The sequence below is a fragment of the Biomphalaria glabrata genome, chromosome 5 (assembly GCF_947242115.1).
Source record: "Biomphalaria glabrata chromosome 5, xgBioGlab47.1, whole genome shotgun sequence".
Lineage (NCBI taxonomy): Eukaryota > Metazoa > Mollusca > Gastropoda > Planorbidae > Biomphalaria > Biomphalaria glabrata.
In genome coordinates, this window is record NC_074715.1 from 35,213,090 (window position 1) to 35,233,953 (window position 20,864).

Consider the following 20,864-nt stretch of genomic DNA (forward strand, 5'->3'; position numbering starts at 1 on the left):
ACTATCGCAACTTGCAACATATAGTCGAGAGGACAATTGTCCAACTATAGTCGAGAGGACAATTGTCCAACAAATAGTCGAGAGGACAATTGTCCAACAAATAGTCGAGAGGACAATTGTCCAACAAATAGTCGAGAGGACAATTGTCCAACAAATAGTCGAGAGGACAATTGTCCAACAAATAGTCGAGAGGACAATTGTCCAACAAATAGTCGAGAGGACAATTGTCCAACAAATAGTCGAGAGGACAATTGTCCAACAAATAGTCGAGAGGACAATTGTCCAACAAATAGTCGAGAGGACAACTGTCCAACATATAGTCGAGAGGACCATTGTCCAACAAATAGTCGAGAGGACAACTGTCCAACAAATAGTCGAGAGGACCATTGTCCAACAAATAGTCGAGAGGACAACTGTCCAACATATAGTCGAGAGGACAATTGTCCAACAAATAGTCGAGAGGACAATTGTCCAACATATAGTCGAGAGGACAATTGTCCAACAAATAGTCGAGAGGACAATTGTCCAACAAATAGTCGAGAGGACAATTGTCCAACATATAGTCGAGAGGACAACTGTCCAACAAATAGTCGAGAGGACAATTGTCCAACAAATAGTCGAGAGGACAACTGTCCAACATATAGTCGAGAGGACAATTGTCCAACAAATAGTCGAGAGGACAATTGTCCAACAAATAGTCGAGAGGACAATTGTCCAACATATAGTCGAGAGGACAATTGTCCAACAAATAGTCGAGAGGACAATTGTCCAACATATAGTCGAGAGGACAATTGTCCAACAAATAGTCGAGAGGACAATTGTCCAACAAATAGTCGAGAGGACAACTGTCCAACATAAAGTCGAGAGGACAATTGTCCAACAAATAGTCGAGAGGACAATTGTCCAACAAATAGTCGAGAGGACAATTGTCCAACATATAGTCGAGAGGACAATTGTCCAACAAATAGTCGAGAGGACAATTGTCCAACATATAGTCGAGAGGACAACTGTCCAACAAATAGTCGAGAGGACAATTGTCCAACAAATAGTCGAGAGGACAACTGTCCAACATATAGTCGAGAGGACAACTGTCCAACAAATAGTCGAGAGGACAATTGTCCAACAAATAGTCGAGAGGACAATTGTCCAACATATAGTCGAGAGGACAATTGTCCAACATATAGTCGAGAGGACAATTGTCCAACAAATAGTCGAGAGGACAATTGTCCAACATATAGTCGAGAGGACAATTGTCCAACATATAGTCGAGAGGACAATTGTCCAACAAATAGTCGAGAGGACAATTGTCCAACAAATAGTCGAGAGGACAATTGTCCAACATATAGTCGAGAGGACAATTGTCCAACATATAGTCGAGAGGACAATTGTCCAACATATAGTCGAGAGGACAATTGTCCAACATATAGTCGAGAGGACAATTGTCCAACAAATAGTCGAGAGGACAATTGTCCAACAAATAGTCGAGAGGACAATTGTCCAACATATAGTCGAGAGGACAATTGTCCAACATATAGTCGAGAGGACAATTGTCCAACAAATAGTCGAGAGGACAATTGTCCAACAAATAGTCGAGAGGACAATTGTCCAACAAATAGTCGAGAGGACAATTGTCCAACAAACAGTCGAGAGGACAATTGTCCAACAAACAGTCGAGAGGACAATTGTCCAACAAACAGTCGAGAGGACAATTGTCCAACAAACAGTCGAGAGGACAATTGTCCAACAAATAGTCGAGAGGACAATTGTCCAACAAACAGTCGAGAGGACAATTGTCCAGGGAATAAACATTTCTAAACACAGTCATGTTTGTTTAAATGTTTGTAGTTAGTTTTTGTGTTACAAACCCCCCCCCTCCCCCCAGGAAGGGAATATTTAGAAGGAACTAGAGAACTAGATCTATATTCTAGTGCCTCGTGGCCAATGATTTTTTACCGTGATTGTATAAAATGTTAATAATTCTTTTATCCATTCAGTGTTTAGAAGCTGGGAAATGTCTCTCACGTGAAGAAAAGAGAATGTCAATAGAAGAAGAGAACAAATGAATCTGATTAGTTTTCTATTATGTATAGGTTGAGATTAATGCTTATAGTCATTTTTTTTTTGTAATGTCTAAACGTTTTGTATTGGTCTTTTACAAAGTTAATCAAATAGCTCATTGCAACAATATTTATCAAGAGATGGAAAATTACTAGCTTTTGAAAACGTTAAAAAAATATTCTCATACATTTATAATCGACCAGAAGGTTAGATCAGCCATTATTATATCTTATATTGTGTCTCCACATGAAATGCAGATAGAACAACCCTCGAGGCCTGTGACTGACCATTCACTTTAGGCCGATACCTCCATTGCTCTAAGATCTAGACCCATGTCCAATGGTGTTTGGATGTTTGTAACGTGTTTCTCCCTTTTCCAATAAAGTTGCTTTTTTTTTTTTTGTAAGGAAAATAATAATATAATAACGATGGCTTTGGCCTCACAAGCTGATTATTATTATCGATTTTAACGTGAAGACAAGGATCCACAACCTTAATTTGCTTAATTAGACGAGTTAAATGAACGCCAATATTTAGTCGCTACGTGTGAGCCAGACACAGTTAATACGAGAATGGAATAGACAGATGATGGCTAGACTCAAATAAATAAATTCGATGTGAAGATCCGGGCCCTTTTGGAGAGTTAGGCCCTTTTGGAGATTTGGCCCTTTTGGAGAGTTGGGCCCTTTTGGAGAGTTGGGCCCTTTTGGAGAGTGGCGCCTAGTGCTGCTGCAATATCCACCACTTTCAAACTCCATTTATGTTTACCATTGTCTAATGATTACAACTACGTGTAAACTAATGATAGACTGATCAAATCTCAACCTAACATTATGTCCCTATTAATGAATACATAAACACAATCCTTTGATCTATGTTTCATATATTCAGTCTATATTCAGTCTATATTCAGTCTATATTCAGTCTATATTCATTAATTTAGTGCTCTAATAAACCTAGAATAAACATTTATTTAAAAAAAGGTACTCTACGAAATGAGTAAAAAAAGTAAATACCTGAAGGCGTCCAATGAAAGTCTCTTTAAAAAAACGCCCAGAAATGTTAAAACTCTCAAGTTGTTGCGTTGGCAATACAAATAACCAGTTACACATAAACACACTTTTAAATACTTCCAATTATATAAACTTCCTAAATCATTGTCTCAATCGAAAAGAATAGATGATAATTGTAACATAATACGCAGCGCATCCAATGCGAAATAAGTATTTGAATAACTATGCTTTAAAAGTTTATTCGTTGGTTCATTTAAGATAAAAACTAATCTTTTTCTTGTATTATGCTCAACAAAAACAATCCAATTTGTTTTTCTTTACAAACTTCCAACAGATAATTTGTGGATAGCACCTGAATTATTGTCATGCACTGGTCGAGCTACACAGAAAGGAGATGTCTACAGTCTTGCTATCATCATCTCAGAAATATTAACTCGTGAGGAGCCTTACAGTAATGATAAAGATCACATGTCGTCACAGGGTGAGTATCCAGAGCGCTAATACAAGTCATTCTAATGTCACAGGGTGAGTACCCAGAGCGCTAATACAAGTCATTCTAATGTCACAGGGTGAGTACCCAGAGCGCTAATACAAGTCATTCTAATGTCACAGGGTGAGTACCCAGAGCGCTAATACAAGTCATTCTAATGTCACAGGGTGAGTACCCAGAGCGCTAATACAAGTCATTCTAATGTCACAGGGTGAGTATCCAGAGCGCTAATACAAGTCATTCTAATGTCACAGGGTGAGTACCCAGAGCGCTAATACAAGTCATTCTAATGTCACAGGGTGAGTACCCAGAGCGCTAATACAAGTCATTCTTATGTTACAGGGTGAGTACCCAGAGCGCCAATACTAGTCATTCTAATGTCACAGGGTGAGTACCCAGAGCGCTAATACTAGTCTTTCTAATGTCACAGGGTGAGTACCCAGAGCGCTAATACTAGTCATTCTAATGTCACAGGGTGAGTACCCAGAGCGCTAATAGTTTGAGACATTAAGGCCATCTTTTTGAGAGACAGCTGTGTGAAACAGTAAGTACCATCTGTTTGAGACACTAAGTGACTAAGTGACAGCTGTTTGAGACACAAAGTTTCAGCTGTTTGAGACACAAAGTTTCAGCTGTTTTAGACACAAAGTGCCAGCTGTGTGAGACATTAAGTGTGGTAGCCACACAAACAATTCAGACACAACGACATGAAAGTGAAATACAAAAAATGACATTTACTGTTTTAAAACCTATTTGGATACTTTCACAATATCATATCTTTGTACTTTAAAACTGACATCTTTCAGAGGTCTTGAACAAAATACAAGAGAACTTCGAGCCTCCTTTTCGTCCAACGGTGTCCGCTCCTAAAGAGATGGCGATCATTGAGCATTTAATGAGAGAATGCTGGTCCAGCGATCCGGAGAAACGACCATCACTGAATAGAGTCCACAATATAATCCATGGGCTCATGATGTAAGTACATTTCTCTGGACTTAGTACAGTGTTACTCGAACGGGTTACAAGGATTGAGTTGCTTATCGCAGAAAAAGATTTAAACTGAGGTAGTGTACAAACAGTATAATGGGTACAAACCAAATGTGGCCAATAAAAGAAGATTGATCAGAATGCAATAAAATCTTTTATGTTACCAATAACCCTAGTGGTCATTTTGTCCTTACCACTCGGGGATCCAAGTCACAGAGGGAGAGTTTAAGAAATCCTTGGTAGAAAGTCAACTTCAACAAAAGCTTCATCGCTTCATTCACATCCATAAAATACATTCCAACCTGTTTACCTGCCTCTGCCTTGGGGCTGAACGGCAAAACGCGTGGTTTCCAAATCTTGAGTTCCCGGGCTCAAATCCTGGTGAAGACTGGGATTGTTAATCTGGGGATTTGAGGGCACCTCTGACTCCACCCTTTTCTAAAGGGTACCTGACATTAGTTGGGGAAAAGTAAAGGCGGTGGTTCATTGTGCTGGCCACATGAAACCCTCGTTAACCGTGGGCCACAGAAATAAATGACCTCTACATCTGCTGCCCTACATGTCGCAGGTCTGAAAGAGAAACTTCAATTGACTGACCCTGCCTCTCGTCGAACCACCCGTGGATTGAGTGTATTGGGGTCGTAAATGTTATTATAAAGCTTGTATCAACTTACTATGTCTGTCTGTCTGTCTGTCTGCGCCAGATTTTGTACACGTTATTTCTCCAACACCTATTCTCGGATCAAGCTATTTATTATCCTTAACAAAACATGAATCAATGAAGAATTAAGCAATTAGTCAATTATTTAATGGTAATTAACAATTTTCGTTTCATACCAACAATGGGTATTAGTCCTTCAGTATTAACAGATAAGGCTAAATATGTGAGTTTTTGTCACTTTAGATAATTGTACATGTTATTTCTCCCAATCCATTCTCGGATCAAGTTGAAACTTTACACAGTTATTTATTATACCAAACAAATAATGAATAAAAAAAATTAACAAATAGTGCAATTAATTATTGGTAATTAATTAATTTAGTTCGATATTGATAAATGGAAATAAATACTTATTGTATTGATAAGTATTGTTGTAAATTTTTGATTGCCTCCCTTACATAAGAAGAAATACAGATTGAAATACACTTTCTCTTGCATTATCTTATAACAACATACACATTAAAATCTACCCTAGGAAAAATAATCAGACAGGCAGCCTTGTGGACAACTTACTTCAGAGACTTGAGAAATACAGCAGCAACTTGGAGAGAATCGTGGACGAAAAGGTCACTGAACTGAAACAGGAGAAACAGAAATCTGAGGAGCTCCTGAGACAGATGTTGCCTGCGTAAGACCACTGCCCTAGTGTGTCCCAGTGGGATTAGAAGTGATACACAATTGATTGTTTGTCCTTTGTGACCTGGGGTCAATATCAATATCTATAGTGACAACATTAGACTTTATATTTTTCATTGGTTTAATACATACTATATAGTTAGGTAAAAAAAAGAATAACTGAAGTATTTGATAACTCGCCTTCCTTTCATCTGGCCTAAGTTTACATTTGCTTTTCGCATTTGAATGTTCAGAGATCAAAAGAAAAAGAAAATGTTGAAACTACATTTTGTGTACTAGAGAATGTGTAGACCAACCGAAATAAATAAAAGGATCTTTAATCTGCTCGTGTACTTTTTACCTTTACCTATCTCTTAGTCTGTTGGGCCGTAGGGGCACCATGTAAGATTCGTCGACCGTCTTTCTCCATTCCTCGCTGTCTTTTGCCTTAGTTAGAACCTCCCATCGCATTCTCTGTCTGCTTCTTCTTCTTTTTCCTGGTACTGTTCCCTGCAGGAAGGTCCTTGCGAGCCCCGAAGATCTTGTAATATAGCCATAAATTTTTAGCTTGCGTTTTTTTACGATAGTTAGCAGTTCATCATGGGAGCCAACCGCTGCAGTATCCCTGTCTCTAATCTCTTGGTTTGTAGGCTACTCGTGTAGTATGCGCTTCAAACTGTCCTCGCGTTAGTCTCACCTCCAATCTCGCTACCAGGAGACCAGGGGATAAGAATGTTCCTGTCTGAGGGGATGTCTGAACTTAGAAATCAAATCGTATTTGTTCCAGTTTGACTACTGACTCACTACTGAGTTACATAGAATGAGAACACATTGAATAAGTACAAACTTAGCCCCGTGGGATTTTAGTACTGATCCTTTATTGCTGTGTTTTCTGGTACATTGCTTGGATCAGAAAAGCTTCTTACATGAGTTAATCTATGCTAATTACCCTAACCCTAATTGCTCTAAACTACATTGCATTTCATCAATTAATCTATGCTAATTACCCTAACCCTAACTGCTCTAAACTACATTGATGTTCATGAATTATATTTCCTCTTTGATCAATATCCATTTTATTTTTTTACTAGCTTCTCTTGTTTTTAGTATTGTTTTAACATCCTTCATCTGTACACTGCCACAGGTCAGTTGCTGACCGGCTGAAAGCTGGTCTCCTGGTAGAGCCAGAGTTCTACGACTGTGTAACAATCTACTTCAGTGACATTGTTGGCTTTACAGATATTTGTTCTATGTTAGAACCTGTACACATTGTCAAGATGTTGAATGATTTGTACTCGTGTTTTGATGGGATTATTGAACACTTTGATGTCTATAAGGTGAGACATTTAATAAAGTAAGGCACATATTTATGATTATGTTTGACATTACCCGCAGAATGTAGATAGCGATGCAAATATTGATGTAGATCTACAATGGTATACTTTATAAGCACCTTTCGTTGACGCTAACACATATTTTTAAGTAAGCCAAATTTAAGTCGAGTATTTAAAGCATAGGCCAGTTTGGTTGAGTGTAAATATTAAATTATGTTAGTGATTAGATGAAGCCTGAACTATTACTCTTCTTGATTTTGAAATATTTACCAGTTTGGCTCTAAGACAAAAGCCTTTCATTTGTATGTAAAGCATGACGAATGTTTTCATGTGTTGGAATGAAGATTGCAATCTTAAAGATTTAACTTCTGCTCATCGCCCAGGTTGAAACCATTGGAGATGCATACATGGTGGTGTCTGGTCTTCCCGCCAGAAATGGCAATGAGCACGCTCGTCAGATAGCTCGGATGTCCATCGCCTTGCTGGACGCTGTGTCCAATTTCGCTCCATTGGACACACCAAATAAGGATCAACTAAAACTTAGGATAGGACTTAATTCAGGTTGAGTATTTCTTTTACATTGACAACAGTATGTGTTTTACAGAGACATGTATGTGTTTTACAGAGACATGTATGTGTTTTACAGAGACATGTATGTGTTTTACTGAATGAAACAGTGGTAACGAGTTTTCATTAGGGCTTGTATGATACATGCTACTTTTATATGAAAATATATACCGAACTATAATCGCCATGGAGTTACTCTACCGATTCATTCCACCGATTCATGCAATGATCCTACTGATACAAGCAGTGATCCTACTGATACAAACAGGGATCCTACTGATACAAGCAGTGATGATACAAGCAGTGATCCTACTGATACAAGCAGTGATCCTACTGATACAAGCAGTGATCCTACTGATACAAGCAGTTATCCTACTGATACAAGCAATGATCCTACTGATACATGGATTAAACGTGTTAAGTTCGTATGAGGAAGTTAGAAATGTAATTTGTCGTTTGTCATAACCCAAACAATGTATTTGTATTGCCTTTGTCCCCCCCCCCTCCATCTACTACAACAGTGATACCCAAACTTCTTCCACCCTCGGGCCAAATACATTCCTCACAGTATTGTCGCGGACGGCATCATTGAAAGAATGGAAATGTAATAAAGTAGACGAGATTATGTTTAGAAACAAATTGTATCCAACATTATTTCTATAGCAGCTAGTTGTATCCAACATTATTTCTATAGCAGCTAGTTGTATCCAACATTATTTCTATAGCAGCTAGTTGTATCCAACATTATTTCTATAGCAGCTAGTTGGATGCTCCAAGTTGTGTCCAACATTATTTCTATAGCAGCTAGTTGGATGCTCCAAGTTTGTATCCAACATTATTTCTATAGCAGCTAGTTGGATGCTCCAAGTTTGTATCCAACATTATTTCTATAGCAGCTAGTTGGATGCTCCAAGTTGTGTCCAACATTATTTCTATAGCAGCTAGTTGGATGCTCCAAGTTTGTATCCAACATTATTTCTATAGCAGCTAGTTGGATGCTCCAAGTTTGTATCCAACATTATTTCTATAGCAGCTAGTTGTATCCAACATTATTTCTATAGCAGCTAGTTGGATGCTCCAAGTTTGTATCCAACATTATTTCTATAGCAGCTAGTTGGATGCTCCAAGTTGTATCCAACATTATTTCTATAGCAGCTAGTTGTATCCAACATTATTTCTATAGCAGCTAGTTGGATGCTCCAAGTTTGTATCCAACATTATTTCTATAGCAGCTAGTTGGATGCTCCAAGTTTGTATCCAACATTATTTCTATAGCAGCTAGTTGTATCCAACATTATTTCTATAGCAGCCAGTTGGATGCTCCAAGTTTGTATCCAACATTATTTCTATAGCAGCTAGTTGGATGCTCCAAGTTTGTATCCAACATTATTTCTATAGCAGCTAGTTGGATGCTCCAAGTTTGTATCCAACATTATTTCTATAGCAGCTAGTTGGATGCTCCAAGTTTGTATCCAACATTATTTCTATAGCAGCTAGTTGGATGCTCAAAGTTTGTATCCAACATTATTTCTATAGCAGCTAGTTGTATACAACATTATTTCTATAGCAGCTAGTTGGATGCTCCAAGTCTGTATCCAACATTATTTCTATAGCAGCTAGTTGGATGCTCCAAGTTGTATCCAACATTATTTCTATAGCAGCTAGTTGGATGCTCCAAGTTTGTATCCAACATTATTTCTATAGCAGCTAGTTGTATCCAACATTATTTCTATAGCAGCTAGTTGGATGCTCCAAGTTTGTATCCAACATTATTTCTATAGCAGCTAGTTGGATGCTCCAAGTTTGTATCCAACATTATTTCTATAGCAGCTAGTTGTATCCAACATTATTTCTATAGCAGCTAGTTGGATGCTCCAAGTTGTATCCAACATTATTTCTATAGCAGCTAGTTGGATGCTCCAAGTTGTATCCAACATTATTTCTATAGCAGCTAGTTGGATGCTCCAAGTTTGTATCCAACATTATTTCTATAGCAGCTAGTTGTATCCAACATTATTTCTATAGCAGCTAGTTGGATGCTCCAAGTTGTATCCAACATTATTTCTATAGCAGCTAGTTGGATGCTCCAAGTTTGTATCCAACATTATTTCTATAGCAGCTAGTTGTATCCAACATTATTTCTATAGCAGCTAGTTGGATGCTCCAAGTTTGTATCCAACATTATTTCTATAGCAGCTAGTTGGATGCTCCAAGTTTGTATCCAACATTATTTCTATAGCAGCTAGTTGTATCCAACATTATTTCTATAGCAGCTAGTTGGATGCTCCAAGTTGTATCCAACATTATTTCTATAGCAGCTAGTTGGATGCTCCAAGTTGTATCCAACATTATTTCTATAGCAGCTAGTTGGATGCTCCAAGTTTGTATCCAACATTATTTCTATAGCAGCTAGTTGTATCCAACATTATTTCTATAGCAGCTAGTTGGATGCTCCAAGTTGTATCCAACATTATTTCTATAGCAGCTAGTTGGATGCTCCAAGTTGTATCCAACATTATTTCTATAGCAGCTAGTTGGATGCTCCAAGTTTGTATCCAACATTATTTCTATAGCAGCTAGTTGGATGCTTCAAGTTTGTATCCAACATTATTTCTATAGCAGCTAGTTGGATACTCCAAGTTTGTATCCAACATTATTTCTATAGCAGCTAGTTGTATCCAACATTATTTCTATAGCAGCTAGTTGGATGCTCCAAGTTGTTTTACTAAAACCAACTTCTGAATGACAGGCTGTAATGCAAATACTGCATTAAAATAGAAATACTTTCGGTGTTGTCCAAAACTGTAAAAATCAAATCTGTCCACCTCTCTTTTAATTGTGTCCACTCCAAGCCAAGTTTTTGTTTGTTCAGCAGTCCTGTTTCATCCCCACTCCAATGTTGACCAGCAAGCTACCACACATGTGGCTAACAAAAGAAGTCACCAAGAAATGCCAAGGATACGGTTCGGTTATTTTTTGTAATCCTATATTTTGGATTCTCATTTAACGTCTTGTGAACAGAAGCTCTGGCGGGCTGGATAGACCTGCCTTCACGGACCGGATAGACCTGCTTCACGGGCCGGATGTGTCCAGCGGGCCGTTTTTTTTGGGCATCACTGTATACTACACTATTAATATTGATTAGAACCCTGAAGAGAATTTTTTTTTCCAGTAATTACTCCTTCTCCTCTCTCCGGTCATTATAAATAGCACACAACTCCCTAGAGTGTCCAAGGTATGATTGAATCAATTCCACGGCTAATTGTGATGATTGTTTGTAAATATTTTACAGGTTTAATGAACGGTTTAAATATAAATAGTGCGTCCTCATTTCTAGACACGGGTGACCATACTAGTAAACATCTAACCTAATTATGAACTCAATGTTCTACGTTTTGTTCCTAATGTTTACAAGATTTGAAGCGCTTCAACCTCGACGTTCTATAAATATTAAATCACACTGGAACATAGAAATAGACATCCATGTTTTAATTTCATCTTCATGAGTACAACCATTAGTACAACCATTAGTACAACCATTAGTACAACCATTAGTACAACCATTAGTGCAACCATTAGTACAACCATTAGTACAACCATTAGTACAACCATTAGTACAATCTTCGATTTGAAATATTATTTTAAAACCAATAAGCTTTCACTTCATTGGACTGGGCTTAATTCTGCTTTTAGTCTTCAATATCTTATTATCAGACACATCCATCAGCATTAAACCATTTCTATAAGACTATGTAAAAACAAACATCTTATTCTACTTTTGTACATAGCAATGCCGAAAGAACACAAATTATGACTAATAGCCAACAGGACTTTAATAGGGACATCAGCATTGGTAGCGAAAAGCTGACAGTAGTTTTAAATACCTCGGATGAAGGAACCAAACCTGAACTACTGACCAGAATTGCAAGGTCTACAGCAGCACTTGCACAACTCAAAATAATCTGGACCGTCAAAGGTCGACACTAAAATCAGACTGATGCACTCCCTGGTCACGGCCACACTCATATCTGCTTGCGAATCTTGGACGCTGACGTAAAGACGATCCTAGCAATGGAAGTAAGATGCTACAGAAAGATCCTAGCAATGGAAGTAAGATGCTACAGAAAGATCCTAGCAATGGAAGTAAGATGCTACAGAAAGATCCTAGCAATGGAAGTAAGATGCTACAGAAAGATCCTAGCAATGGAAGTAAGATGCTACAGAAAGATCCTAGCAATGGAAGTAAGATGTGCTACAGAAAGATCCTAGCAATGGAAGTAAGATGCTACAGAAAGATCCTAGCAATGGAAGTAAGATGTGCTACAGAAAGATCCTAGCAATGGAAGTAAGATGTGCTACAGAAAGATCCTAGCAATGGAAGTAAGATGTGCTACTGAAAGATCCTAGCAATGGAAGTAAGATGCTACAGAAAGAGCGTTTCACGAATGAAGAGATAGGATTACTACAACCATTGGACCCCACGCTGACCTGCTAACCACTGTCAAAAAAACATAAACTCAAACTCTATGTCGACATTACAAGGGCCTCGGGGCTCGCAAAGACCTTCCTGCAGGGAACAGTACCAGGGAGAAGAAGACGGGAAGACAGAGAAAGCGATGGGAAGACAACATTAAAGAATAAACAGGCCTGCCAGGGAATTAAATTCTATCATAGGCAAAGGACTTAGAGGAATGGAGAAAGACGATAGACAGTTCTTGTATGGTGCCCCAACGGTCCAACAGACTAAGGGTTAGGTGAAGGTAAAGACAGGCCTACATGTGTTCAGTTCTGAAATATGTCTTGATATTATTTACCCATGGCATGTCCTAATAAAATCTGCGACTCTTTCTGTGCCTTCTCTTTCTGTCTGAAGGTCCAGTGTGTGCTGGAGTTGTGGGCCTTAAGATGCCTCGCTACTGCTTGTTTGGGGACGCTGTCAACACTGCGTCCAGAATGGAGTCCAATGGAGCAGGTAACTAGAGGCTAGGTGTTGATTGACTAGCTAGAGCTAATGCAATTAACATCTAAAATTAGTACTATCAAAGTACAAGAAACTATAGGCAGTCTTTAGAGAATGTTGGGGAAGGATGCACGTTTGTATAACCTAGAAGCCAGAGAAATAGGCGTAATAGCTTACTAAATGTTAAACATAATAGCTTACTAAATGTTAAACATAATAGCTTACTAAATGTTAAACATAATAGCTTACTAAATGTTAATAGCTTACTAAATGTTAAACATAATAGCTTACTAAATGTTAAACATAATAGCTTACTAAAAGTTAAACATAATAGCTTACTAAATGTTAAACATAATAGCTTACTAAATATTAAACATAATAGCTTACTAAATGTTAAACATAATAGCTGACTAAATGTTAAACATAATAGCTTACTAAATGTTAAAACATAATAGATTACTAAATGTTAAAACATAATAGCTTACTAAATGTTAAACATAATAGCTTTCTAAATGTTAAACATAATAGCTTACTAAATATTAAACATAATAGCTTACTAAATGTTAAACATAATAGCTTACTAAATGTTAAACATAATAGCTTACTAAATGTTAAACATAATAGCTTACTAAATATTAAACATAATAGCTTACTAAATGTTAAACATAATAGCTGACTAAATGTTAAAACATAATAGCTTACTAAATGTTAAAACATAATAGCTTACTAAATGTTAAACATAATAGCTTATTAAATGTTACAAATAATAGCCTACTAAATGTTAAACATAGTAAGCTGACTAAATGTAACTAAATTGTTATAATCTCGGTAGTAGCTGACCAGAGAACAAGGACGGGGTGAGCAAGGAGTATCTCTTGTGTCCTATAGAGATCTGTTCAGATTGACCTAATTCCAAGGCTTTGTTGTCTATTCACATTAAAAAAAATTGATTTTCTCTGTTTTCTCTTTTTTTTCCTTTTAATCTTTTCAGTTTTCCGCTGAATTCAATTCATATTTTATTTCAACCGATGGCTGCAATAAAAATACGAAACAGTTAAACATTTAAAAGGGCTAATAAAATCTCGTATGTTGTTTTTTTTATCGACCTATTAAATGAAATGAAGGGTAATATTAAACGTTTGAAAATCTCCCGAATACTTTTTTATCTGATGACTGCTGTAGACCTTGTTCCTTCTCTCTGGTTCTTCTTTGTTTAAACAGTCAATCAGTTACTGTCGCTACGTTAACAAGGTGCGTCATAGACTTTGTAGACAGATTTAACATCTATTTTCTATGCTTGAAGTCACTGCTTGAAAATACATTCAAAACTATGAAAAAGAAAGAAAAACGCTTTGGGGTGAGACTAATTATCAATAGACAGAATAAAACTTTGGATTTGTTTGTTGAAGCTCTTGCTAAATGCATTATTTCTCAGGTGGAGACTTTTAAAACCCATTGTTTAAGAATTCTGTAATTGAGATCAGAAGTTCTGACATGTCACACGTGATATTTATGCAACAAAAGAACTAATTCATTTGCTAAATGTATTATTGAGGGAGAGAGAGAGAGAGAGAGAGAGAGATGGAGAAAGGATTCTTGGTCGATATGTGTTCAACAATTTAGTTAGCAATGTAATGTAAATATAAAGAGAAAGTTACTAGAAAGTTACGAATAGCCTACAACTAAAATATCAAATTTTCGTTACAATTTTTATTATCCTCACTGCAAACGCAATCTTTCGTCTTTTCTTTTAAAATTGTCACATTTAAAAAAACAACATTGTATAACCCGATCATCATTTGGCTTTGGCTCTCTGTCTTCTAATTATTATTTGTCTTGTCTATTTTTTTTGTACACTAGAAATGAAAATCCACGTCAGCAATAGCACTGCTTCTATTTTACAAGAGTTTGGTCACTTTGTCCTACAATCACGTGGTACTGTGGAAATCAAGGTAAGCTGGACTTTGTTTGAACACAAGAACGGTGGTGTTTCTAGCTAACTAGTGCTTACCAATATTAATGTGTGTATTGATGTTTTAAGGAAACTGGAAGAGTCTTACTTTTTCTTTTCGATTAAGAGTAACAAGAGGCCACTTCAGTTTGATACAATGTAATGGAAAATATGTTTTGCTTTACATTGGTATATATATAAATGTATTATGTTAAAAACTACTATTATATTTTTAACTGCAGATATCAAAAACATGAAATATGTTTAACAACCAAAGTCTAACTTTAAGAATCAAATGCAGTGCGGTCACCAGGGTTGGTGTCACCAGTTGCAGTTGGCTCACGGTGTCACCGCGCCAATCAATTTCCCCCAAACATTTCTCAATAAAATATATCGTTAGTTTGTTCTTTTCTTGACCCTACATTCATTAATTGCAACACAATGGGCGTTTATCTTTTAACATTTCGTTGTTTATGGTATTATATCAATAGCTAGATCTATTACTTGTATGAAAATGTAAGTTTATTCTAAATAAACAGACCTAGCATCAATTGAACAATGATTAGAATATAACACTTTTAGGCTTTACGGAAACGGTGTTACGTTATGCCAGAGTTTTCAAACTTAAACTAGCGATGCCCGTCTAATAGCCGCTAACTAAGGGGGTCTAGGGTAGTGTTATAAGCTCCTCAAAAAGGGTCCGGGGCCGAACCCCGGGCGCCAAGAGTTTTCCATCATTTCTAATCTTCAGAAATACATTCTCGTGGCATATATCATGCACTATTTCTCAGGGCATCTACATTGAACTATTTCTCATGGCATCTACAATGCACTATTTCTCATGGCATCTACAATGCACTATTTCTCATGGCATCTACAATGCACTATTTCTCATGGCATCTACAATGCACTTTTTCTGATGGCATATACAATGCACTATTTCTGATGGCATCTACAATGCACTATTTCTGATGGCATTTACAATGCACTATTTCTGATGGCATGTAAAATGCACTATTTCTGATGGCATTTACAATGCACTATTTCTGATGGCATGTACAATGCACTATTTCTGATGGCATTTACAATGCACTATTTCTGATGGCATTTACAATGCACTATTTCTGATGGCATTTACAATGCACTATTTCTGATGGCATTTATAATGCACTATTACTGATGGCATTTACAATGCACTATTTCTCATGGCATTTACAATGCACTATTTCTGATGGCATGTACAACCCACTATTTCTCCTAATAAGAAATTGCAGATCAAATTAAAATTAAATTAGGGCAGCGCGATAGTGAAGAGACATTCGAGGCAGCAGAGAATGTCAGTTTGTAATGATTTTGATCGTTTGAAGTTCATCCTCCTGTTCAGCAAGACGTAACGAGCCTGTTCAGCAAGATGTAACGAGCCTGTTCAGCAAGATGTAACGAGCCTGTTCAGCAAGACCTAACGAGCCTGTTCAGCATGATGTAACGAGCCTGTTCAGCAAGATGTAACGAGCCTGTTCAGCAAGACCTAACGAGCCTGTTCAGCAAGATGTAACGAGCCTGTTCAGCAAGATGTAACGAGCCTGTTCAGCATGACGTAACGAACCTGTTCAGCAAGATGTATCGAGCCTGTTCAGCATGACGTAACGAACCTGTTCAGCAAGATGTAATGAGCCTGTTCAGCAAGATGTAACGAGCCTGTTCAGCATGACGTAACGAGCCTGTTCAGCATGACGTAACGAGCCTGTTCAGCAAGATGTAACGAGCCTGTTCAGCATGACGTAACGAGCCTGTTCAGCATGACGTAACGAACCTGTTCAGCAAGATGTAACGAGCCTGTTCAGCATGACGTAACGAACCTGTTCAGCAAGATGTAACGAGCCTGTTCAGCAAGATGTAACGAGCCTGTTCAGCATGACGTAACGAGACTGTTCAGCATGACGTAACGAGCCTGTTCAGCAAGACGTAACGAGCCTGTTCAGCAAGATGTATCGAGCCTGTTCAGCATGACATAACGAGCCTGTTCAGCAAGATGTAACGAGCCTGTTCAGCAAGAGGTAACGAGCCTGTTCAGCATGACGTAACGAGCCTGTTCAGCAAGATGTAACGAGCCTGTTCAGCATGACGTAACGAGCCTGTTCAGCAAGACGTAACGAGCCTGTTCAGCAAGATGTAACGAGCCTGTTCAGCATGACGTAACGAGCCTGTTCAGCAAGATGTAACGAGCCTGTTCAGCATGACGTAACGAGCCTGTTCAGCAAGACGTTGGAAGTCGTCTTGTAACGAAACTGTTCTAGTCACAAAACGTCGCAATAACACTGTGGTCAGTTAATCAGGAGACATTTGCCCGTTTTGACTTAAGATTGTAAAAGGCTAGGGAGTCAGCCACTGAGGCCCGCACCCCACACCCCCCAAGTGACGCCACTGATAATATTTGTTAAATTGTGTATCTTCTTATTTTCAGGGTAAAGGAACCATGGAGACATTCTGGCTTCTAAGTGAGAAGGATTTATCTAGTCCAGTGACATTGGAATAAGTTCTGATGGATTATTTAAACACACACACAAGTCTTTCTCTTCCCAGATGTAGAGTTCAAGTATTTGTTGAAACCATTGACATTAACTGACCTGCACTTCACATGTAATGTGACTGCTGACTTGACCTGCACTTCACATGCAATGTGACTGCTGACTTGACCTGCACTTCACATGTAATATGACTGCTGACTTAATTGACCTGCACTTCACATGTAATGTGACTGCTGACTTGACCTGCACTTCACATGTAATATGACTGCTGACTTAATTGACCTGCACTTCACATGCAATGTGACTGCTGACTTAATTGACCTGCACTTCACATGCAATGTGACTGCTGACTTAATTGACCTGCACTTCACATGTAATGTGACTGCTGACTTGACCTGCACTTCACATGTAATGTGACTGTTGACAAGTCTACCTTTAACTTACAAGATGTATGATATATTAGTATTAGTGTTTTTAGAATTTAATTCTGTATTATTTAAATTTTGAAACCTTGCACATAATTCATTGCTTGTGAAATTATGGATTGAATGATATTCTCTGTTCAAATTAATCATTGTTATTATATGTCATATAAAATATAACTTGTGTAAATAAAGGTTGTTTTTTTTTCTTTTTTTTTTTTCAAACAAAGTGAAAGAAACTATTTGAAGAAGACAATAAATACAAAGCAATATGTATCTGAAGCAGAAGTAATGCAATTATACTTTTGTTAAACAAGAATGACTTTCATTACTATCAGTTTATAAACGTTAATCCTTAACTATTCGTAGTAATTATCATTAATTTCAATCTTAATCATAAAGTTAAAGCTAATCCAAATTAAACAAGACGCCATTACAAAGACTAGAAAACTCTTGTCCCAACAGTAATGATGTCATAGAATGATTAAATACAATTCAACTATCTGATACATTTCACATGTAATTTTTTGAGTGATTCTGGCGTAAATGTATATTTAGTTTCTATAAGTATTTATGTTTTGTTTGGTGTAATACACACGTTGTAAGACAAATTTTGTTATGGATAATAAAGATTATTAAAATTATAATTATATAACAATACTAACTTTGTACGTATAGAAATCTTAACAAAAGTTATACACCCCAGTGGAGCCTTGGCTTTTACCATACAATTCCTAAAATACTTTAAAAAATATCTTCAAAGTTTTTTTTTTGAATTGATAGGTGAACAATAAATTATCAAAACTTTTCGGTGGCTCGATGCAATGCTAGAGAACAATGTTCCCGTTGTGTCCAGTTTCTGAGAAAAGTCTTTGGAAAACACAAGAGTAGTATTTGAAATTAAAAATGGCTAAAGTTCCGATGCAGACATTTTGCTGAAATTGGTTGGACGCCAATGTTCTAAAGAAAAACAAATGAATCTTATGCTCTGAACTATATAAGCTTATAGTGCCTGTATACTTGTAGGCTATCTAATGCTTTATCATTTAATTAAAAGCAGTGTTTTCAAGAAAATAGGTTACCAGAAATCTGCTCGCTCAGAGGAGGACAAACACGAGGCCTTACAAAGGGAAACAGACAAGAACTTGAAGAACTAGGCTTACAATGTATTGGATGACAACATGACGGTACATCAAAGGCGCTACAACTGCTTTATTAAGTATCATCTTATGTGCGGTATGCTCGCTGGGCTGTCGTTCGGTCGTCTCGATAGTTCCGGGTTCATACCCTGCCCACCACCATCCCCCGTGGTCCTGTGGGAGGTTTGGACCAGGAAGTTAATTATCTTCAATTTTGAGAAAAAAAATCCGTAAAATGTAAAACATTATAAAACATTACTCAGACAAAGTGTCTTCGACGAAAATTATCATTCGTTCAGCTCTACTCAACTAGACTTGTGGATGCACATTTTCTTTACTCTGTTAGATGAATGTCTCCAGAGAGGCCTCCATCTAATGTCCACTGGGTGCAGTACAAAACAACGGCGGCTTCAACGTCAGCATGACGCCTGGCAATGCACATGGAAAGTTACACATCTTAAGGAGTTTTAAAACACAGTCTTGAACATTTGTTCCTAAAAGATATTTTTTTTTTTAATGTCATTTCTCTGTTATTTACGACCAGGACCAGCCTTAGGCCGCAGTGGGCCCGCTACATTCTAGGTTTAAATTATTAAATTAAACCATTAAAACTTGTATATAATAACAGGGCTTCCGCGGCCCCTTTATTTTCTAGGGCCTCTTGGAAATCTCCTGAGATGTATATACGAAATATAATAGTATATACGATATAATACGAAATATAAATATACGAAAAGTCTGTGAATGCTGAAAACTCAATTAAAATCTCCTGAGATGCGAAATATACGAAAAGTCTGTGAATGCTGAAAACTCAATTAAAATCTCCTGAGATGCGAAATATACGAAAAGTCTGTGAATGCTGAAAACTCAATTAAAATCTCCTGAGATGCGAAATATACGAAAAGTCTGTGAATGCTGAAAACTCAATTAAAATCTCCTGAGATGCGAAATATACGAAAAGTCTGTGAATGCTGAAAACTCAATTAAAATCTCCTGAGATGCGAAATATACGAAAAGTCTGTGAATGCTGAAAACTCAATTAAAATCTCCTGAGATGCGAAATATACGAAAAGTCTGTGAATGCTGAAAACTCAATTAAAATCTCCTGAGATGCGAAATATACGAAAAGTCTGTGAATGCTGAAAACTCAATTAAAATCTCCTGAGATGCGAAATATACGAAAAGTCTGTGAATGCTGAAAACTCAATTAAAATCTCCTGAGATGCGAAATATACGAAAAGTCTGTGAATGCTGAAAACTCAATTAAAATCTCCTGAGATGCGAAATATACGAAAAGTCTGTGAATGCTGAAAACTCAATTAAAATCTCCTGAGATGCGAAATATACGAAAAGTCTGTGAATGCTGAAAACTCAATTAAAATCTCCTGAGATGCGAAATATACGAAAAGTCTGTGAATGCTGAAAACTCAATTAAAATCTCCTGAGATGCGAAATATACGAAAAGTCTGTGAATGCTGAAAACTCAATTAAAATCTCCTGAGATGCGAAATATACGAAAAGTCTGTGAATGCTGAAAACTCAATTAAAATCTCCTGAGATGCGAAATATACGAAAAGTCTGTGAATGCTGAAAACTCAATTAAAATCTCCTGAGATGCGAAATATACGAAAAGTCTGTGAATGCTGAAAACTCAATTAAAATCTCCTGAGATGCGAAATATACGAAAAGTCTGTGAATGCTGAAAACTCAATTAAAATCTCCTGAGATGCGAAATATACGAAAAGTCTGTGAATGCTGAAAACTCAATTAAAATCTCCTGAGATGCGAAATATACGAAAAGTCTGTGAATGCTGAAAACTCAATTAAAATCTCCTGAGATGCGAAATATACGAAAAGTCTGTGAATGCTGAAAACTCAATTAAAATCTCCTGAGATGCGAAATATACGAAAAGTCTGTGAATGCTGAAAACTCAATTAAAATCTCCTGACAAATACTGTCATTTTGGTGTGCCAATCCTAAGCGCGATTAAAAAAAAAAGGTTATTTGTCAGCTTTCATTTAATAAAAACATTATTGCGTAGAACGTAATTATTTCTCTTTTGAAGTAACGTCTGTAAT

At 37.1% G+C, this 20,864-nt stretch overlaps 1 protein-coding gene across 3 annotated transcripts in view; it reads left to right on the forward strand.

The window, feature by feature from the left end:
- LOC106060958 (atrial natriuretic peptide receptor 1-like) overlaps window positions 1–17,840 on the forward strand; it is an 84,241-nt gene extending 66,401 nt beyond the window's left edge. For 2 of the 3 annotated variants that reach the window (XM_056030275.1, XM_056030277.1), the window contains 8 exons: window positions 3,406–3,552; window positions 4,368–4,536; window positions 5,745–5,897; window positions 7,029–7,221; window positions 7,602–7,779; window positions 12,659–12,757; window positions 14,606–14,697; window positions 17,161–17,840. In XM_056030275.1, coding sequence (XP_055886250.1) covers window positions 3,406–3,552; window positions 4,368–4,536; window positions 5,745–5,897; window positions 7,029–7,221; window positions 7,602–7,779; window positions 12,659–12,757; window positions 14,606–14,697; window positions 17,161–17,232 — 1,103 coding nt within the window. In that variant the 3' untranslated portion in view covers window positions 17,233–17,840. The remainder of the gene's footprint in view (window positions 1–3,405; window positions 3,553–4,367; window positions 4,537–5,744; window positions 5,898–7,028; window positions 7,222–7,601; window positions 7,780–12,658; window positions 12,758–14,605; window positions 14,698–17,160) is intronic. The other variant, XM_056030276.1, reaches the window with a different exon arrangement.
- Window positions 17,841–20,864: the final 3,024 nt, after the last annotated feature.